General features: G+C 36.7%; 1 protein-coding gene across 1 annotated transcript; it reads left to right on the top strand.

Annotated features, from left to right (window-relative positions):
• Window positions 1-2,726: 2,726 nt before the first annotated feature.
• LOC116262228 (transcription factor bHLH78-like) lies at window positions 2,727-4,217 on the top strand. The gene is made up of 5 exons (XM_031641381.1): window positions 2,727-3,365; window positions 3,477-3,596; window positions 3,702-3,767; window positions 3,916-3,981; window positions 4,086-4,217. Exons 1-5 carry the CDS (start codon window positions 2,727-2,729, stop codon window positions 4,215-4,217), a joined length of 1,023 nt encoding a protein of 340 aa, XP_031497241.1.
• The last annotated feature ends 18,830 nt before the right edge of the window (window positions 4,218-23,047 follow it).

Below are 23,047 nucleotides of genomic sequence, written 5' to 3'. Positions count from 1 at the left end.
GCGCAGTCATAATTCTAGCATCAGTTGCATCTGCAACTGTTGTCCGAAGAGATCAGTTTGACATATGTCAAAATGATCTAGTTGCAGTTTTCAACGAACAAGTAGAGACAACAAGATTAAGAAACGTAAGCAAATACCATTAATAACTTTCATCAGGCACTCAATACTATTATTATATCTAAGCACCAAAATGAGGAAAGTGCATGATTGTGAGGCAACAGCCACACTATGGCCCATCTCTACCTCTTTGGCAATGGTAGCGTAAGAGGCACATGACGAAACGGAAAGATATACAGGAACGAATGATTCATGAGCTAACGCTTGGCTCTTTCTCCTTCTAATCTTAACGTCTCGCTATTCATCCTGGGACCTTCCAATGGGACCAGTTGATTCTTATGCTAAACATGGCTTGCTTTTCTTGAATGACTTGTAGATATATATTTTTCACACTACTTGATGCAAAACACATAAACTATTTATTCCGTTGTCTTTAATAACCGTTAATTGAGTTTTAAAAGCCTTACCATTTGTGACATAAAGAAGACAGTGTCAGTGAAGAGCACAGAGACTTTGACCATATAGACTCTAACCATCTATTACGTGCAAAAGAGCGTCAATGAAGACCCTGATCATATGTGACACCAAAAAAAAAAAAAAAAAGTAATATTAGTCATGAAGGCCATCTGTGACATAGTGTAAGATAGCGTTAATGCAGACCAATGAGACTTTGACCACCCGTGATGCAGGGTAGCTAGGATAGCGTGGGTGAAGGCAAACATTCTATGACGCATCAGAGCATAATGTCACTGAATCTGAATCTTCATTGCCGCTGAGTAGTTTTTATGTCAGTAAATGTGGTACCTTTACAGACACTTCCGCTGTTAGCAGAAGTAAAGACGCAATTTCTTGTAGTATAATATGATATTAAAGAAAGATGTACCACGGTAGGGGCATTTAGCAGTCTCTTAAACTTCTAGAGCATGTGAAAAGAAAATCGAGATCCAGTCAACGAAAATTAAACTTGATATGAGGTAGAAATATTTCAAATTAAAAAAAAGCATCATGGAACATAACTGTCGTCAAGACCAGTAGCCTAGCTACGCGGTCTTCTTATGAGGCTAGCTAGCTTTCATTACACCTAAAACAAGCTGATCAGTACATCCGGGTTCATGGAGAAGGCCATTCCTAGTACATCTGAGGTATGAAATTGAAGAAGTGGGAGGACATGCGAGGGTTTCACAAGTGTGTAGGAGATTGGCGATCAAATGAGAAAATTGATTAGGGGTTTAAATGGGGAATTAGTTCAGTTCATGTTGGCAACGTCGTTGACCACTCCTAATTTGAGGAATGGTCAGGTATATATGAGACTTAGAACTCAAGGACAAGCGCATATTTTCTGAGATTTTTTTCTGCTATGCTGATACATTTTATCAGCAAAAGTCAGTAGTAAAATGAAGCACAGCACTTTATGATGCAAGCAACACCTTAGCTCATGAGACTGCTCGAATCACAACATGAGCATGCAAAAAAGTAGGAGTTGGGATGCATTAAACAATCCATGGTTTACATAGGGACCTTCCAGTAATATATAGAATATAGACAAGGCGAGAAAATAGTTGCGATCCAATACAAGTTTATTCCGTCCACCTTTCTTCTTTCATCGTCCTGGGCTCCATTTAATGGATTAAGAACAGTGAAACTAACCTAGGTGGTTGATTTCGAGGGGTGGTGCAATTGTGGGTACAAAGGCACGTTTTTCATGGTATCAAGGCGCACATTCCTGTTTGTGGAAGAATGTGAAGAGGCCGGATCATAATTCAATATATAATTTCCGATTTGTCGCTTAAACCCATGCACACTTCAATATGCCTGGGGATCGCAGCTGATAATCATGTGCATACTGCATGTCATCTAACCAACAACTAGCTAGCCAGTGAGAATTAATTGAAGGACGGCATGATAAGCTTAATTTGTGCGTTACTTTCTTAAACCCAATACGCGGAGATGCCGTTCGGCGAAAAAGCTAATACGTGCATGTTTAACAATCGCCCAAAAATTAAATTTTACTATGGTGCTGAATATAGGAGAATTGAACACACCAACAATTATATTTACCCGATTCATGAATACCCCAATTGCCTGCAGCTTCCGCTTCCTATGCCGCATTCATACTTCATGGGTACTAGTGCACCTGATAGAAAGACCTTTTGAGTGCAAACATCCAAGATGGATGCACCGTGCATCTCATGGGAATCTGAGACGTGGAACCGGCTGATGCGGCGACTTTTATGCTGATCAACTGTATATATTTTATCTTTTGGCTTTGCGCAAGCCCTCTGACAGCGAACGCTTAAAATAACCGCCCAAATTAATGATGACCAGAACAAGCCTATTAGCACTAGCAAGTCACCTCGACCGATATTTATACCTCCCCCTCCCCTCCAACACCTCCTACCACAACTTCCCCCTCCAGAGCCAACCAGCTAGCCCCTCCCTTTCCACCTCCCTGTCTCATGTTTTTGGCTAAAATTTTTATCTTGCCATTATCTCCGAATTCCTCGTTTTTCATAGAGTTTGTTTGTGGGGCGTCGAGTAGATGCCGAAGACGGCCGTCTTGAGGATATAAAAATATAGATACATATATCCCCCACCTAAACGGTTCAAGGAGTTCGATCGTCGATGAGTTTTGCCATTTGCTAGCTCTAAGAGTCCTCGTCGGTTTTGCCATGGCAAACCTCTCGCAGCCGTTATCTAACAATGACATGTCTCTCCTTCACAGCTTCTCTCTTCCTACTCAATCTCTTCACTTTGCTCACGGACACTTTCCACTTAGCTATCTCAGTCTAGAGAATCCAAAGTTGTTGCCTGATTTCGGAGAATGCTACGAGAAAACCACAAGTAACATTGGGTCCGCCACAAACGATCCTTACTCTTCAAATAGTACCTGTGTCTCTGTCGGATGGGCTAATCCATCAGCTACCAAACACAATCTCTCCGATCAGGAAGAGAATGTGAACTGCGTGCTGAAATTCAACGTCGCAGGCCCTGACTTCGGCCAGTGCATGTTTCCCGACGACGACAGTAGGGTCGGTCAGGACGAGTACTTATTGGACACCCTGGCTTTCAATCATGGAAATAATCGTAGTTGTGCTGCCGGGAGGTTCTGCACGCCCGGCGACTCCGGCAATATCATGGTGGACTCTACCTGCATGGAGACAACATCTAGCTGTTACACATCAGTATGCGGTGAAGCTGAAGGCGACCAATTTCATTTGTTCTCTGAGCTACCTGATGATGGTGCATACTCCGCTGTGCATTTTGGTCTGCAAGAATCAACAAACAGTCACAACAAGCGTGCATTCACGGTGCTTTTTACGCGCATAACTGCTTGTATTCTAACGTGTATAAGTACGAATCTAATACGCGCAAGCCACACAAATCAATTATCTAAGATTTCTTTTGCTCAAATATTTCAGAGTAATAATGAGATGGTCGACTCACCGGTGGCGAAGAAGCAATGCTCCAGCAATTCGCCAAGAAAGCCAAATAAGCCGAGGCCATCACCATCAAAGGACCCACAGAGCATTGCTGCCAAGGTGTATATCTGTTAACCATTCAGTACCCTTTCTCTTTTCAGTTCTTCAGTATGAAACTGTGCGCTCTATTACGTGGTTGAACCTTTTGTACGTCCATGGTTCCAGAACCGGAGGGAGAGGATAAGTGAGAGACTGAAGATATTACAGGACCTTGTACCCAACGGAACAAAGGTCCCAGTTCTTTCCCGTCAATTTCTTTCCGTTTGTTTAATGAACATACAGTTTCCTTAGGCGGCCGAATGGTTATCGCCAATTGTTCAGAAAAGGAAAATATTATCGTTCACACTCTGAAGTTTGATCCGTAAATTTGATGGGACAGGTTGATCTGGTTACTATGCTAGAGAAAGCAATAAGCTATGTCAAGTTTCTGCAGCTCCAAGTAAAGGTAACGAAGCCATGCATTCTTTGAAGTTCTCTGACATTTCATGTTAAGCTACTATAAGCAACTGAAGGGCTTTGTTTAACATCAAGCGATCTCGGACGACGCAGGTTCTAGCAACGGATGAGTTCTGGCCAAGCCAAGGTGGGAAGGCACCAGAGATAGGCCAAGTAAAGGAAGCCATTGACGCCATCCTCTCTTCTCATAGGGCACCCACAACAAGAAAGGACGGTGACCACTGATTGATGCCCCAGACTACTCATCGTTCGTTTAAAGATGAGAGCAACGAAAGATGCAGCCAACACGTTAAATCGCAAGCTTGAATAGGCACTATCCAAACTTGACAGGAGAAACCTGGGAATAGAATAAGAAATTTAACCAACTTGTTACTCTTGGTGCTAGTGCTAGTTCTGAACAAGAGAATCTAATTGTATGCAGAAAGCTATTACGCGACCACGAGTTCCCTTTTGTAAAAAGCAAGGAAAGGGAGTTCCCAGTACTACTGATATCCTTTCTTCATGGCAAAAGCTTCTCTTATAACCCATATGAGCACTGTCGCTGTCGCAACACTGTCATGTGATTCTTCCATTAATATCGTTCATCTGTATTATGTCAAGAATGCATTTGGAGGGATTAGAGACTCACAGCTGTATGCATAATTGTGGGGAGATAAGTTGGACAAGCTGTTAACGAGTTTTCTATGAGAGACAGATCATTTTTTCCTTTCATACCTTGCCTTGAGCTTTTCCTGATCAGTTTGCATGAATCTTAACAACTTTACTTGTAGCGGCCTTATTACTACCGCCACTTCCTTTAAACGTTTGAGATTTTGTCAACGGTTTACTGTGAGCTTCCTCACCATTCCCCACTCAACCTGACATCTACAAGATTCAGCTTGTCTACAAGATGACCAAACTTCGTTCCACCCAAAGGCTTCGTAAGGATGTTAGCGATTTGGAAACCTGACCTAATAAATTTCATTTGAATCTTTCCGCTTGCAGCTTGATCCTTAAGAAAATGATAATCTATTTTAAAGTATTGCGTCCAAGTATGAAAAATTGAGTTTGCTGTCAAGTATGTTACCCCAAGTAATCACACCATAATAAGGTGTCTCACTTATCTTAATGCCAAGTTCGGTCATTATTTGTCCATCGATAGCCTTGTATTTGGCTTTTGTACTTGATTTAGCAACTGCTTGTTTGCTGGACATTCATGACAACGAATTGGTTCCTAAAAAAGATAAATGCCTCTTGCAGACCTTTTATCATCAGGACACACTGCCCAATATGCATGAGACTATATTGGAGTAAAGTTCTCGTTTTTTTTTTTTTTGAATTTCAATACTGTAGTTTATGGTTCCCTTGAGCTACCAAATGGTCCTTGCCGATGTTCCTCATACTGATCATAAGTAAACTGGCATGCCTTGTTCACTGCAGAAATATCGTGCCTGCTTAACAAGGCATATTGTAGCTCCAACTATGCTTATCTGTAAGTCAGCAGGTTTTTCACTCTCCAACTTTTGATGGAGTCGTGTTGACAACGGCTGGTGTAATAGAGACTTTGACTCATGCATATTTGCGTTAATGGGAATGTTTACGATGTATTTTCTTTGAGAAAGAACCAGCTTATCTTCTCGATGAAGTGCTTCAATGCCCAAGAAATGATGCACATTGCGAAGCAATTTGATGGAGAGCTCATTGACAATTTTTTCAGCAATGCAGAATATTTCTTTAGATGAGCTTCTTGGAACAAGTAAACCATCAGCATATACACAAATTAATACCAACTTCATGAGCGTCATTGTTAATGATAAATATGGAGCAATTAATTTAAGATTATTGAAACCGGAGACTCAAAAAATTCTCATTTAGTCTTTCAAACCATGCTGGGGGCTTGTTTTGTCTCGTATATAGTTTTATGGATAAAGTACATGCACTTGTATTTATCTTTTTCTTCAAATACGAGAGGCTGACTTGTGTTCTTTCTCATAATTAATACCCATGAAGGAAAGCATTGCTTACATTATGCTGCTGAATTTGCCAACACATACTCATTGCAAGTGCCGAAATTAGTCTAATAGTGGTAGGTTTAACCACCGCTGGAAAATGTCCCATTATTATCAATTCATTCTTCTTGGCTGAAGCCTTGCAGCAAGGCGTGCCCATGTATCTAGCAACTCTCATGTAGACATACCTTCCAATTTTAAGCACCCATTTACAGCAGAAAGTGTTTGTTGCTTCCTCAATCAGTACAAGAGATCATTTGCAATTTTTTCCTTAAAGCGTGCATTTCTAGTATCACAGGATGCTTCCATTTGGAGCGATGAAGATATTATGCATAGGTTAAGGGCTAGTCTCTTTTTCTCCTATGAAGTCATTTGACTCATGTAAACTTCAAGTTTCCTAGTCCCATCCATGCTTACTGTCACCATAGAATAAGATCTAGTAGACGATGACGGTTCTCTTGGTGAACTAGAGAGATCAAATGTACGGACTTGAGGTAAGGAACGGTCTCAAACTAGAGACATCTTCATTGCTGTGTTTAAAATATTATATGGTCGATCGAGTTCTTGCGCTTTACAGTTGAGGGGATCGGAAGTACAAGAACCTAACATCAAAATGCCGGCAAAAGTACAACGACTATTGCCGACTTCCAATAATTGACGGGTAAAGACAATTTTCTCTACTTGCATATATATATATATATATATATATATATATATTGAAATTGAAATCAGTCGGCCGGATGGTTATTTTTTATTTTATCTCTAAAAACCATCACAAAAGTTGCATCTGTGAAGAAAAAAATAACCATTTGGCCACAAAGGTAACCAATTGATTTCAATATATATATATATATTTATATATATATTTTTGTATCTCTGTGTGTGCGTATATGTATGCATACAAACGTATCCCTATTGCAGCATATATATTTTAATTTCAAATAAAGTATGAAGAAAATATTTCTCAAATTCAAATTTCACTAATAGTTACACAAAAGAATTATACGTCAAAAATTTACCTTACACAAGAAAATTCAACATTTCTAGGAACCAAAATGCCATAAAATCATATGTATATAAACTTCAACTTACTCTTGAACTGGGATTTCAATGCCATTGATTTCAGTATAAACCCAATGACATTTCTTTGGTTCCTTATGGCTGATCTTTGGCTAGTACTGTAAGCATTTTCTATTAAAGGAGTAGCAACACCACCAAAAGAAAAGATGCACAAACAAGAAATACTTTTAGGACTGGTTGTAAGCATTCCTAATATTATATATATTAGGACTGGTTTTGTATATGTGTTCCTAAAAGCTAAATTGGTAATTATATTTTCATATGCATATAGGATGGCCAAGGTAACCGTTCCTAATACTTTAAGCAATAACTTTTAGGAATGGTACCCCAACCGTTCATACATATATATATAGAGAGAGAGTGTGTGTGTGTGTGTGTTTTCATATGAATATTGAAGATACCAAACTTTCATATGAACTGAAAGCAGGTATGAAAATATAACTTTCAAATGTCTTTTCCACCAAAACTTTTTCCACACTAGAAAAAAAAAGACAGAGATTTGCTGTGAAAAATTGAATGCCAGCAAGCTAAAACGGAGAGAAGAAGCAACTCGAGAACCAGGATCTTCCTTTTCGACCAAAGTTGATAAGAGCCAATTCCTTTCAGACAATAAGCACTCTATGGTGATATTACTGCCGGATATAAAAGGACTCTAAAAAGTTGAAAGCCTGAAACTTACATTTGTCAAAACCATTCTGGATAATGGATGAATATCTATATTGATGTACACAAGGTTTATCCCAATGTTGAATAAATGACGCTCCAATGTCATACACAGCTAAAGACAAAAAGGGAATAGAGACAATTTTTTTTTTAGGGTCACTATGACCAGCCGAAGCGGAACAATCACATACCTATGTAGTTGGCATAGGCCAGATTAGTCTATTGCATATAGATAACTTGCCTGCGTGATTAGCTATCAACATGATCTGTCCTAGCAGTCAATGTTTCTAAAGAAAAATACCTATTAATAAAAACACTACTTCATGCATGTCTAGAAGATTCACGACTCTCAAGTCTAAGTTTCAAACAGCTAAAGAGATGTACAAGTAGGTACAAACAAAAGTACGTAAGGCAATTTATATGACATTAAATGCATCCCTACCCAATAATCCCCCATCCTTCCAGCCGTTTCGATCAGCAAGCATCATTTGCTGCAAAGTGAAAACCCAAAGGAGACAGTCATAGCATCAGCACAACCACTGAGTACAATGAAAATCATTCTCTGATATATCATTTGAGTGTAAAGTTTGTGTATTTTATTGACTGTTATTGTTGATAATATTTGAATCGTAGTTCAAAAGATTCACTAAGTTTGGTTTGACGATGTCTTTGACATTACATCAAATTAGACTCAATCTGAATCACACAGTTAACTGATCACATCAATAATAACAGTAAAAAACTTAAATTAATAAATAAATAGATAGATAAACAATTCATAATATCATGAAGTTCAATGATGCATACATAAGCACCCGCTTGAAAAAGATCATATGATGCCACTCAACTCGTAAGTGTATTTAGAGTGGACCGTTGCAAGGCTTACGGTCCCAAACACTGAGTCATTGAGAAAATTAATATAAATTGGGGTAACCATTGTTGTGACTTCACATTTGTTGAGCTCAACTGTATTACTGTAGTAACTGGATCCCACCCTCGCTACCTCACAATGGGGATGGGCTCATCTAAGTATCCCAGGGAAGAAGCACTTTATCATTGATGTGCATGTGATTGAAATTAGGTTACTGTGGCCCTTACGTGTCGTGCTTTGACACGACATGATGATAAATGATTTTGATATTTATTCTCATATTTGAGCCCTATCTAAGAGGGTTTGGTATTTTTCTGGCTTGTTGTCATATTGCGAAGACTAAGCCTTCAATTGTTTCTTTTTCAGGTTTTGGCTGACCCGGGGCAGCAGGTTGATCAGATGGCTTCACTCACGTCCTACTGGAGAGGTTTTGGGTTTTGTTTTCTTATGTAGTGCCGGCGCGTCTTGGTTTATTTGCATTAATGTCTTGTTTTTGTTATACATCAACCATACAGTTTGGAGGCATTTTTGTCATACACCTAAATGTGATTTTGTATGAAACAAAGTTGTTATATAAATGAAAGTTCGCCCCATTATTTTGAATTGCTTGGCTCATCTCTTTTAAACTGTTGTGAAGTCGCACCTCGATGTTTGATGTTTAGAAAAAAAAAATGTTTGAGTGTCAAAAGGGTCGGGGTGTGACAATAAACATGTCTAAATTATTGTTTCTTTAGTGCAAGTAAAAATCTATTTTCTAAAAAAGTCTAGACCTAGTTGTCTCAAACCATGAATCATATTGACAAACTATAAAAGCCATTGTCTCTCCCTTTTGCCCAAAATTTCTAAAACCTCTAGAAATCTAACAATTGTCCAGCACTAACTCAATCAGGATTCTTATTGCCCTCACCAATCTCCAAGCGCCATTAGAGTAAGCATGACAGCCTCCACTTAGCTCAAAATTAGCTCACTAAACGATACCACATGCCATTTATAGATCACTAGGATCCTATCAAACCTGGCCGGGTTCATCATAGATTCATATTAGTGAAACCTGTGTATTTCCAGTTACCATCAGTTGTAGGATCCATATTTGAGCTCTAGAGAAGTCATCTTGATAGTGTAGTGTCATTCCCTCACTTATTTGGCATGATTCGAGCATAATTTGAGTGCAACCTGAGCAACCCAGCCTACACCGAGTTAAGATCATATTCTTCAGTACTAGATCATAATCCTAGCTAAATTTGAGTTAACTCTTCTCAGATTGAGTTCATTTCCATTTTTTTATTTGTTAAGGTTTGTTTAGTTCTAACCATGTCGCTCAATGAGAAGCTCATCTTCTAAGCTCACTTCTGATTAATCCATGAGTTAGATTTCAAATTTCTTCATGTTATTGTGATCACATATTCTTTAACAAAGTATTCTTTAGCTTAGTTTGGGCTAGCATTCCCTAAAACATTATTTTCTTATCTTATGCTTCATCATCACTCTAAAATGAGTCATTTTGGTACCCATCAGTTTTAAAAAATGTGAATTTAGAGGGGCAAATGAAGGAATTTTGACTCATACTTTACACAACCCTAGATCTTTAGGCCCTATGTGGTTAGTGTGCCCACAGAACCCTTAGAAACTAGTTTCTACATTAAGGGAAAAGCTGTCCTTTTTCCTACAACCATTATTTTTTTCATAAATCTAGGTTAGGAGTTACATGAACCGAGGTTAGGATTATACATGCATTAAACCTAAGCCTCATAGGCCCATACCCAGCTTGAGTCTACTTCAAGAATGATTAAACTAAATTAAGAAAACTTAGTTGAACCCCACTGAAACTACACCTTGCCTAGGTCTAGAACAAATCCAAGACTGAACTTAGCTCACATCACATCAGCATTGACTAAATTTGAACCCGCCTAGTCTAGAGTGAACCAGGTTAAGTCACACTCAGGCCAGATCTTTAATCCAGTTCTCTATATCAATGCTCAAATCTATAATTTGTATATGTTCATCTGTAGATATCATTGTCAAATTTCTGTATCTGATATCTAATCCAGATCAAAATATCATATCAACATCTATTTTTTAGAACTTTCGTTAGGTCGAGATCTTGCTCTAGATCTCACAACTATCTCCATATCCAGGATCTTGATTCATTGAACCTAAATGCATGCATAACACAAAGTTTGCATAAAAATATTTCTCTCAATTACATACTATATAATAGAATCAAATTCTTTGTTGAATTGACTCTAGAACGAATAAAAAGTAATTTTATGTCTGAAAGAATGTATGATATAATATAAAGTTTTTCGAGTTTAACCTATGGTTATGAGGAAGCACAATCTCTTAAAAGGTTTAGTCATATTTTGAAAGTTTTAGGAAATTGTTCTCTCACCAAAGCCTATAAAAAGGGTTGTTCCCTCTCTCTCCCTCCACATAATTTCTTAAAGTTGTTTATGAGTTGTAATCACCTCAATTTTTTTCAAAAAGAATGTCCTCTTTTATTAAAAACACAAAACCCAATTTTGGGATCTAAATTGGTCCAAAGCCACAATTCAAATCCAAATTAGATCCAAAAACCCAAGTTCAAATCCAAATCAAGCATTTGAGACCCATTTGCCCTTCCTTTTAACAAAAAGACCTCCTTTTAGAGGGTGATTTTGGTCTTTTTGGTGAATAAGACCCATTTGCCCCTCCTTTTTGACAAAGAACCTCCTTTTAGATGGAAATTTTTGTCTTTTTGGTAAACAATACCTATTTGCCCATCCCTTTTGACAAAGAACCTCTTTTTAGAGGGCAATTTTGGTTTTTTTGATAAACAAGACCCATTTGCCCCTCCTTTTTGACAAAGAACCTTCTTTTAGAGGGCAATTTTGGTTTTTTTGGTAAACAAGACCCATTTGCCCCTCTTTTTTATTAAAGAACCTCCTTTTAGAGGGTGATTTTGGTTTTTTACAAAAAAAATTCAAATTTTAGTTTTCGGCTCCAAAATCCTCTATAAATACCCCTCACTTCCCCCCTCTTGGGCAAGATTGGCCCTTGGGAGAAACTCTAGTGTATTTTCACTTGAAGACTTAGAGTTTCTCTTGAGCTCTCTCTCTCTCCCTTTTCCTCTTTTCATTTCTCTCCAACTTGGAGCAAGCCATAACCCTCTTGGAGGCATCATTTCTGGAGCTTCACTCAAGGGGATCTTCAAGCTAAGGTGTTCATTTTTCCAAAAGACATTCTCACTAAAGGTATGTAATCAATATCTCACATATTTCTTTCTTCATTTTCCTCTCTTCTTCTTCTCCCCATGGCCAAAGGAGATAACTCTCACTCTCTATTTTAGAGTCAAGATACTCGAGAGCACCAGGAGCATGAGAAGATGAGATAATCTTTCATTCTACGATTAAATCATGTTATTCATTTTCTCAAATATAGTCTTGTTGTTGTTGATCTTTCCTTTCTTGAATATAGACTTCTTTTGTTTTCCTCATTTTCTTCTCATCTTCCTCTCCCCATGGCCAAAGGAGATAGCACTCAATCTCTTTTTTTTAGAGACAAGAGGCTATGCTCAAGTGCACCGGGAGCATGGAAAGATGAAATGATTTTTCATTTCATAGTTACTTCATGCCCTCCCTCCTAGTTGAATATTTCTCTTTCCATCTCTCTCTCTCTCTCTTTTTCCTTTCTTGAATATTTTCTATATATTATCCATGCATAGTTGCTTGGTTTTCCATTTATATGTGAATGTATAGTGGGAATGAGAGTGTAGTTTGTGGATTCTTTATCTTCATATTGATTTTTGAGGTTGGGATTTGTCGAACCCAGGAAAACCCTCATGAATATGTACACGTTAATATGCATTTGCATGACATTTTGCGTTAGTTTCCTTTTAATCATCCCATTAGGAACTCTAATGCGCATCTTATTGTATGATTTGTTTTCTTCCATACCCAACGGTGGAAGAAATATATCCCTTGTGGCAAACCAAATCATAAATATTCTATGTTTTTATATAAATCATATTTTTCAAAACTTTTTCAAAAGAAATCGCTCTAATGCGGCCTTGGAGACTTAGCTTAGGCTCTTGCATGAGTCCAAGCTCCCTTACGGCCTATATCAAATTTTGAAGTATGCTATTTTTAAATCATTCCTTGATTTTCATATTCATGAAAACGTATTCGTATATACATGTTATATACGTATGCATGCACATGAATATCTTTATTTGTTGTTTCTCTTTTTATGATTTAACATACTTTTATAAACTCTCGTATACGTACATATAAATATATATTTGTACGTGTATTCTATTTTAAAATTTCTCTTTCTCTTTCTAAAATGATCTTCTCTTCTCTACTTGATATAAACATCATTTTCATAAGCTTTCATATATGTATACAAATACATATCATTCTTTTTCAAAACATGTGATTTTATGATTTTCAAGATCTTTTTCTTTCCTATATCCCTCTTGAGATGTAGTCCTTCATCTTTTCTATTCTTTCAATATCTTACCATTTAAGATTTTAATTTTTCATTTATCAACTTCATCGTGACCACAAATCAAGTAACCCAATGTTGGATTCATGCTCGATGGTCTACAACCCCAATCTATTTTCAACAACTTTTCCTTCTTATATATGATATTTATCAAATCAAAAATCTTAGATGTATGTTGTGGTAGGAATGCCTTTAGATGTATGTTGTGGTATGAATGTTTTGCTTTCTTCCAATCATATAGGATCAATGCATTCATGCATTCACCTCCACTTAATATCACAAATGAGCACAATCACATCTCTAAAAGAACTTAAGTAAGATGAGATGGAGCTCTAATTAGGTAGTAACCGAATTAGAGCAAAACCTCAAACCTACTTAAAGTCTTAAGAGAATACTAAAATGATTTCAAAATGATTTCCCAAGCTTTCCAAATGATATTTACAAAGATTTTCCAACTCTAGTTTTCCTCAAAATGTTTCACATTCTTAAGCAATTTTTCAAAAACCTTTTCAAAAGTTTAAAACATCAAACTTTCAATATTGTTTCACACCGTATATAGAATATATGTTTAAGACAAAATGAAATGCATCAACAATAAACATAGCCCTTGGGTTGATTACCCCTGGTAAAGGCGCCGGGAACGGTCGATCCTCGTACCGAAGGGCGAGTCCCTTTCTTCCCTATTTCAAAACAAAACCTCATTTTTCTGGAGCACTTTAAAACCAATGAAAATTTTGGGATGCAAACATAAGTATACCGAATTTGGAGAAAACCCAAACGATACCCAAGTAAGCTTAGGAAAAGTTTTAAATCTTTGTAGGACTCTTCAATCCTATGTTAAGTCTTTGATTCGAGCTGCAATACCACTCAACTAAGAAACTTAGCAAAACTCAATAGAGTCAATTGGGGTCGTCGGAGTAGTCCAAGTCAAACTTTTGCAGTTTAGGTGATTTTCCTTTTTCTTTCACATTTCTTTACTATTTCTTATTTAGTTCTTTATTTTTCTTGTTTTCCTATGAACATGCCTTGGGTTCTTCTTTCTACATTTAGTATATGCTTATTTCTTAATTAGTCTATGATAGTTTTAATTTTCATAAAAAATGCTCTAGTTTAACTTTTTCAATTTTTCTAGATAGATCTTTTAAGTTCTAGTCATCAGGGTAGGCCTGAGGCCAGGTAATGCCTCTCTGTCTCTTTCTTTCTTCAATTTCAGTCTTTAATTTTGATATTGCAGCTTTCAGTTTTAGATTTGCATCAAACATATAGATTTGCTTTTGATATAATATGCTAAAATTAGGCATGCACTGGACCAAAGTTTTAAAGATGCACCATTAATCACAAGTCAAATGCAGGCACATGTTGTAGAAATGAAGTCAGGTCGATCCAATATCATGTCTTGAGGTAGTAGCTCTAGCATGTGAGAGCCTAAAGCTAACTAGTCTCCACACAGTACACTTTCAAACATTGGTTTATAGGATATATCTCAAAACAAACTCTTTTCTAAAACTATTTTCTAAAACCTATACTCATGCATGATCACGTGTAAACTTGTTTTTACCCATGTATGTCTTCTAGGGCTTAGCTTACACCAGGCCTATAACCCTCAACTGAGTCCTTAAAATGAACAACTTGGTCTCTTTAGGAAACCTTATAAATCTTTCTTAAATGTCTAATTAAGACTAGATGGAACCCACTACGATTGAATCTCTATTTAAAACTTTTGCTAGGTTTGAACCCATGAACTTAGTTGAGAGTACTTAAACCATATTTTGATTTTGAACTATATTGAATTAAATATTAAATGATGTCAGATTTTGCCCTTGGATGTGGAACAGAGGATTTATAACCAACTATAGATACTATTGTGGATTGAAGTGAGTGAAATTCAAGTCTACAATATCAGGGTTTGGATTATAGACCTTGAAATTGGATCTCAAAAGTTGGCCCTCAAGTCTAAATCCAATGATATTGAATAATGGATCTTGCTATAAGTTTTAAATTGGATCATGAATCAAAGCCTTGCATCTAGATCTAAAACCAAATTTCAACAATGTTGGATGACAAGTTGGATTAAACTGTAGGGGATTCATATGAGCCTTCACCTTGACCTTTAATCTCAATCGTGATATTTAATCTTTGAGATTAGATCTTGACTTGAAATACAATTAAATAACTAGATCTTTATGATCATGGGGATGAATTCGATTTCATCTAAACTTTTGATTTGGATCCCTGAACTTAGAACATGAATTTGATTTGAACTAGAGCTTTTAAATACAACATCCCTACCTTCTAATTCTAGTGACCAGATCCTGGTCATGCGTGGTCTAGTTTCATGCATACATGTTAGCTTAGGTTCATTTTTCATAAAAAATGTTGAAGATAGAAGAGCTTTGTTTCCAAACAGATTTGTCTATCTATATTGGGCATCACGTTGGAGGGGATATAGGCTGATATGTCTCCAGCTTGTGTTTCAATAATGGGTAATGTGGTCAAGCTACCCACACCTATCTGGTCCGATTGTTTAGTGGCTTTTTCTCGTACATAAACTAAGTCTCAACCTGACTAGTATCCTAAGTTCATGAATTTTCATTATGATGGTCTATTTAAATTTCAAAATTTGTATCTCTTTCAAAATCAGGGAATGTTTGTTTTACTTACACTCAAGACATTTAGATCTTTGGCCTTAGATCATAAATTATTGTTCTAGGTCTGATTACCCTTAGGGGAGGTGCCATGAAAGGTTTGACCCCATGCCTACAGGTCAAGTCAATCTCTCAGATTCCCACATGAGAGAATGGAGGCAAGTACATACATCATTTTTGCTATGTTTAATGTCTACTACAAACTTGAAAATTTTTTCGTATGAAGAAAAGCGGTGACCATGATGGGGCATGTCTATATCTAATTAGATTGCATGTTGTAAGTGTCCAAGTCCTGGATTCATCCAAGCCAGTAGAGCCTCCTCGGTATCCTCATATAGATCCAAGTGTGTATGTTTCTTATATGCATTAGGACTAGACTTGAGAGGGATTTATCCATGTTCATTTAGATTTAGAATTACATACAACCCATCTCAATTTAGGATTTGTCTGAGAACCATGTTTGCTCTCTGTCTTATGTTAACATTCATCTTAGGTTCCATTGCATTAGAGCTCACTGTTTGTGCATGTGCTCATGAATTCCAAATTTTCTTGAACCAATCAAGTCTCAGTTTTATTGTCATAGGCTTTTCCCTATGTACAACAGCCATGGGTGTTCAACAGCTAGACCAACCTACAGATGTTGGGTTTGGTGCTCCCTCTCTCATATTGAGGTAGTAGCCATGTTCATTAGTGAGTGATCAAGGAGAACAAAAAAAAAAAAAAAAACCTTAGAACCTATATGGAGAGGTGTATGCCACATACACTAGATTCAGTCTAGACATATAGTCATACTGTGTTATGAAATTGTTGATGATCTAAAACCTTGAAAGACTTGATCTAGGATCCCAAACCATTTTCAAAATTAGCATAATAGAGTTGTGTCCTTTAGGGCATGTTAGGCAAACATGGATTTCACTATAGAAGTGGGATCCCCGTCCTTGTTTTACAAAAAAATGATTGGTTTTGCAAAACCTGTGAAATGTATCCTCAATTTTAGAGGTGAATTTGGGATTTGTTTTCATAGATTTTAATCCCACTGTGGAGGTGTGATTTAAAATCCATGTGAAAAATTTTTGCCCATCACACACTTTCATCTTTGATTGAGCAACTCTCAGCTATGCAAAGGGCTTCCGTCCATTGCTAGGTCTCTCTCTCTCTCTCTCTCTCTCTCTGCCTTGTCCTCTCAATTTGGGTCTTGCCCTCTCTCTCCCTATCTCCTTCTCCCTATCCCTCTCTACCTCACTCTCTTTCTCCATTCCTCTCTCTTTGTGTCTCACCCACTTTCTCTGTCTCTCTACCTCGCTTTCTTACGCACCTTGCTTTCTCTTTGTCTCATCCTCTCCCCCTCTTTCTAGTTCTTATGATACAATATATTCATTTTTGTCTGTTCTAATTTATCAAAATGATGTCAATCTCTCGATAGTCTGCTGGTGTAATGATTTAACTATGGACTCCTTTGGTATTTTGTAAAAGTATTCGGATTAATCTTGCAATCTTTCAAATCCATTGATTGAATTGTTGGAAATTGTTGCCTCCTACCTGTTTGATGACAAAAGCAAGTTGACTACTGAATGGTAAGTTTGTGGTGAATCTGTTCTTTTTGGTTTTTATGTTTTTGCTGTTTGAATTACTAGTTTTATACTCAAGGCATCAAGATGAGGTACTTAGAATTTAAGGTATTCGCTTGGCCTGCAATTCTAGGTTCCTACTCTTTACCTTTCATTTGTGCCCTCTAGAGACATGCTACATGCAAAAAATCATGATTATGTAGGATACATAAATATCTAAACCAAGACACAACCCTAAAAAGGTAGGAAGTGAATAATGCAGGTAGGTAGGATCCAGCTCCTTATGACATTATGTAAATTGCTTGATATGAAGTCATTGTTTTGTCTTGAATTATAGTGACAAATAAAAAGGTAGGAAGTGAATAATGCAGGTAGGTAGGGAAGAGATAAATCAAGCATTTTTTAGCACCTTCAAGTTGTTGGGGTGAGTATATGGACATATGTCATAAGGATACCTATTTTCAAGAAACACTAGAATAAAGTCCTCGGTATCCATATCCCTATCAGCCAAACACAACTCATTTATGGAATAGAGATGCACGACCCCATTCAGTTGATTCTAGGATTAAAATTCTAGGATTTTGGTGTTGCCAAATGCTACCTTAGGGTACGCAACTTGACCATTTCTATGTGAACCATGTTTGATTATCATTTATTCTATCTACATGCACATTATTTCCTTAAAAGCGGATGAGAGTTTCAAATTATCCCTTATTTTCCTTGTCAAAACCATTCAAAGTTTCATAATTAAGTCTGTAGATTGCCTTCTAAGATGTCTCTTCGGCCTAATCTAGGTTAAGTCTGTCCATTATGTCGTCTGACCTCTTATTGAATCGACCCACATGGACATAGTCTCTTCATCAGGTCTGGTCATCCCCCTAATACATGTCGAATGTCAAGTCTGACCTCCATCATGTTTGTATTCAATCATTATACTTAGAAGATTTCCTAAAGGACATATTGCCAACTATATCCTATGGGGTCCCAATACTTGATCCATTCCCACAGATTGACTTGTGGTAGAATTGTAAACATGATGGTTGGAGTAGTTTCTAGATATCTTTCCATGTTACTTTGATGATTGTGGACTAGTGATAGTGGTACTATCATTGTCAAGGATGGTAGATTGTAATCTCATTCAGGCATTGGGAGAAAGGAGGAATTCCTACATGTTTATGTTGGTTCCCCTGGGGTGAAATGAAACCCCTCATGGATGAATTCACATATATTTTGGGCCTACCCAATCCAACCAGTCATCCCAGAAAGGTTGTCAAAAACAATTTGGGGTCAACATGAGAGCATGCAATTGCAAGGACCTATTATTCAAACTAATAAGCATTAGGAGCTGGATCCTAAAGAAAAATGAGATAGTTGCAACACATACTTAGCGACTTTTACACATACTTCGGAGTCACTGTCGATGAGATGAAAACTAGGCCATCCAAGGTTCAACACTGGACCCAAGATGTGATGACAGTTCACATCATCATACTCATGATCTTCTTCAATGGACAAGGCATTATGGACCTTCTTATACCATAACTTTTGAGGATGTGGGGCTGTTTCAAGACCCGATGCCTTCCTCGTTTCATGGCTAGCTAGTTTTTTTATACAAGGGGCTTATGCAATTCACTATGCAGGATACAAACACAATAGATGGCTGCACATGGTTTCTGAGAGAGTGGTTTCATCAGCATGTTATCCAACAAGGACATTATTCGCATCCCCAAAATTTTGGTTGGCTTTGGAGTGCTTCAGAAAAATAGTTTTATTTTGAAAATGAAAGAAAAAGAGACTCGCCCGTCAGTACGAGGATTAACCATTCCTGACGCCTTTACCGGGGGTAATTAATCCAAGGGCTATATTTATTATTGATGCATTTCATTTTAACTTAGACATCTTTTTTTATTGTATATGCGGTGTAAGAAAATATTGAAAGTTTTGATGTTTCAAACTTTTGAAAAGGTTCTTGAAATCATTTGAGAATGTGAAATATTTTAGGGAAAACTATAATTGAGAAATCTTTGTAAAGATCATTTGGAAAGCTCGAGAAGTCATTTTGAAGTCACTTTAGTGTTCTCTTAAGATTTTAAGTATGATTGAGATTTTGCTCTAATTCGGTTACTACCTAGTTAGAGCTCCATGTCACCTTGCTTAAATTCTTTTGGAGATGTTCTTGTGATCATATGTAATATTAAGTGATTGTAGATACATGAATGCATTGATCCTACATGATTTGAAGAAAATAAAACATTCATACCACAACATTCATCTAAGACATTCCTACCATAACATACATCTTAGATTTTTGTTTTGTAGTTAACATAAATATTCTTACCAAGAAGGAAAAGTTTTTAAAATTGGATTGGGGTTGTAAACCATCAAGCATGAATCCAATATTGGGTCATTACTTCAGTTTTGGTCATGATGAAGTCGGTAACTAAAAGATTATGAGAAAAATGTTTAAAAGAATTGAAAAGGTGAAATGCTCTCATAAAAAGAAAGAGAGAGAGAGGGAGAGAGAGAGAGAGAGAGAGAGAGATTTCAAAGATCACTAGGTGAAAGACTTTTGAAAGATGAGGAGATACGTAGTCTTTATACGTATGTATATGTACGTATATAAATTTTGACAATAAAGTCTTAATTTAAGTAGAGGGGGGAAAGGAAGCTTTTAAAAGAAAGAGAGAAAGAAAGTGAGATAAAAAGAGATGTACATAGATGTGTATATACCATCACATATACACATATATGGAAGTTTGTAAAAATGACATTGATTTGAATAGAAAGAGAGATTTTAGAAGAAAATAAATGGTGAAATATATATATATATATATATAAGAAATTTGTAGATGAAGGCATTTGACTTGAAAAGAGAAATAAAAGATTTCAGAGAGAGAAAGTATGATATTCATATATATATGCATTCATATTGATACGAAAATTTGTAAAATATAATATGTAAACATAGAGAGAGAATGATAAAGGGAATCATCATGTGCACATATATGTATATAACATGTATATATATGTATGTCTTCATGAGATTAGAAATCAAGAAATAAAAAATAACCGACTTCAAGTTTGATGTAGGCCGGAGGGGAGCTTGGACTCATGCAAGAGCCTAAGCTAAGTCTCCAAAACCACATTAGAAAGGGTTCTTTCGAAAATATTTTGAAAAGTATGATTACAAATATTTTTGTATATGAACATAAAGCATAGTTACTTAGTTTGTTACAAGGGATCCACCGTTGGGTATGGAAGAACAGCAAACCATATGATAAAATGCTCATAAGGTTCCTAATGGGATGGTTAAAAGGAAACTAACGCAAAATGACATGCAAATGCATATTAACATGTACATATTCGTGAGAGTTTTTCTCAGGTTGGACAAGTCTCAATCTCAAAAATTAGCTTAAAAATAAAGAGTCACAAACCACACTCTCACTCTCACCATGCATTCACATATCGATACAAAAAATCAAATAACTATGCATGAATAATATCTTAAAACAAAGCAATATTCAAGGAATGAGAGAGAGGGCATGATTCAATCATAAAGTGAAATATCATCTCATCTTTTCTTGCTTCCGGTGCACTCGAGTATAGCCTCTTGACTCTAAAATAGAGATTGAGAACTATCTCATATGGCGGTGGGGAGATGAAAATGAGAGAAAAGACAAACATCACAACAAGACTACATTCAAGAAAAGATAGAACATGATGCAATCATAAAATGAAACAACATCTCATCTTCTGCTCCCGGTGCATCTCATCTCATGCTTCTGGTGCACTCGAGCATAGCATCTTGACTTTATAATAGAGTTTGAGAGCTATCTCATATGGCCATAGGGAAATGGAGAAAAGAGGAAATAGGAGAAGCAAAACAAAACTATATTTAAGAAATGAGATAACATGATTCAAGCATAAAATGAAATATCTCTTCATCTTCTCATGCTTCTGGTGCACTTAAGAATAGTTTCTTGACTCTAAAATAGAGGTTTTAAGGCTACCTTGTATGGCCATGGAGAGATGAAGAATGGAGAAAATAAGAGAACAACAATAAGACTATATTCAAGAAAAGAAATAACAATAACAAAAAGAATATATTCATGAAGAGAAAGAACAACAACAACAAGAATATATTCCAAAAAAAAATATGATTTAATTATAAAATAAAATATCATCTCATCTTCACATGCTCCCGGTGCACTCGAGCATAGCCTCTTGACTCTAAAATAGAGAGTGAGAGCTATTTCATATGACCATATGGAAATGAGGAAGAGAGGAAATAGGAGAAACCAAAATAATGCTACATTCAATAAAAGAAAGAACATGATTCAACCATGAAATGAAAGTTCATCTCATCTTCTCATGCTCCCGGTGCACTTGAACATAGCGTCTTAACTCTAAAATAGAGAGTGAGAGCTATCTCGTATGGCCATAAGGAGATGAAGAAGAGATGAAAGAAAATATGAGAGAAATGAGATGAATGATGATTACATACCTCTAATGAGAAATGATTTAGGGAAAATGAACAATCATGCTTGAAATGATCCTAGACTCACATTGAATAAATCTTCAAGATTATGAAAAGGAGGCCTCAAAGAAATCTTTGGTGCTTCCTTGAAGAGTTGTAGCTTACTCCAAGTTAGAGAAGAAGAAGAAGAATGAGAAAGAAAGAAGAAGAGGAAAATGAAAAAAAAAAGAACTCAAGCAAAACTCTAAGTTTTCAAGTGAAAATCCACTAGAGTTTCTCTAAGGGCTAGCTCATACCCAAGAGGGAGGATTGTAGGGGTTTTGTTATAGAGTTTTGGAGTCAAAACTCAAAATTTGAATTTTTTTTAATTTCACAACATTTTCATCAGAATTTCAAATAATTTTGATTTATTTTCAATTTGTTTTCTAAAAAATAGGTTTTGACTAAGTGGGATTGGCCATTAGCCTTGCAAATACCCCTTTGGGGTGTGGGCAGGGCAAATGCCCACCCAAAAAATGCCAAAATCACCCCCCAAGGGGCGGTTTTTTGCAAGAAAAGGGGGCCTGCATTGTTGCAAGCCTCGGCTGGGCGCTGGCGCAACAGCGCCCAGCACTGGGAAAATGCGCATGGCAGCGCTCAAGGCGTTGCCGCACGCTATAGCTAATGCATAGCGCGACTCTACGTGATCCCGCACGATGATATGCTATCGTGTAGCATGCTATAGCTAGCGCATAGCGTGACGATACGCTATCGTGTAGCACGACGCTACGTGATCGTGCACGACTACGCGTCACGGGATGTGAGAACTATTTTGTTTTTTATTTTTAAATTAAATTGAAATAAAATGATATAAAGTAAATAAGGGTTGTTTATAAAATAAAATTATTATTTTGTTATTAAAATGGTTTTTTTGTTACAAATGGTGGACGACTCCACTTTGAGTGAATTGGTTTAATCGGTTGTCGACTCGTTTGAGCATGCGACTTGGGTTTAAAAACATGTTTTGGCGTGAGAAATGAGATTTTAAAACAAAGGGAAGGTCTGTGCATGTGCGACACTCAAATTTTGTTGTTTTGAACGCGATTCAAATTTTGGGTCTGAAATGCTCGATTTGGATATGAACTTGGATTTTAGATCTAATTTGGATCTTCAAAAATTTTGGAAAAATTTGGGGTGATTACAGACATGCAATTCCAACTTACAAATGACAATGTCTTATCACCATATGCAAACATGGGGATGACAAACGTGTTAGAGGGACATGTGGTCTAGAATTTCTTC

Source organism: Nymphaea colorata, chromosome 10, assembly GCF_008831285.2.
Source record: "Nymphaea colorata isolate Beijing-Zhang1983 chromosome 10, ASM883128v2, whole genome shotgun sequence".
Classification (NCBI taxonomy): Eukaryota; Viridiplantae; Streptophyta; class Magnoliopsida; order Nymphaeales; family Nymphaeaceae; genus Nymphaea; species Nymphaea colorata.
The sequence above is the reverse complement of the archived record's forward strand: the minus strand, read 5'-3'. Positions and strand labels throughout refer to the sequence as shown.

Bases quoted from the DNA above. Each gene is read 5' to 3' on its own strand.
- LOC116262228 (XM_031641381.1), top strand. From the start codon at position 2,727: ATGGCAAACCTCTCGCAGCCGTTATCTAACAATGACATGTCTCTCCTT. The intron at 3,366-3,476 runs GTGCTTTTTACG...CAAATATTTCAG, and splicing joins ACAACAAGCGTGCATTCACG to AGTAATAATGAGATGGTCGA. The intron at 3,768-3,915 runs GTCCCAGTTCTT...TTGATGGGACAG, and splicing joins TTGTACCCAACGGAACAAAG to GTTGATCTGGTTACTATGCT.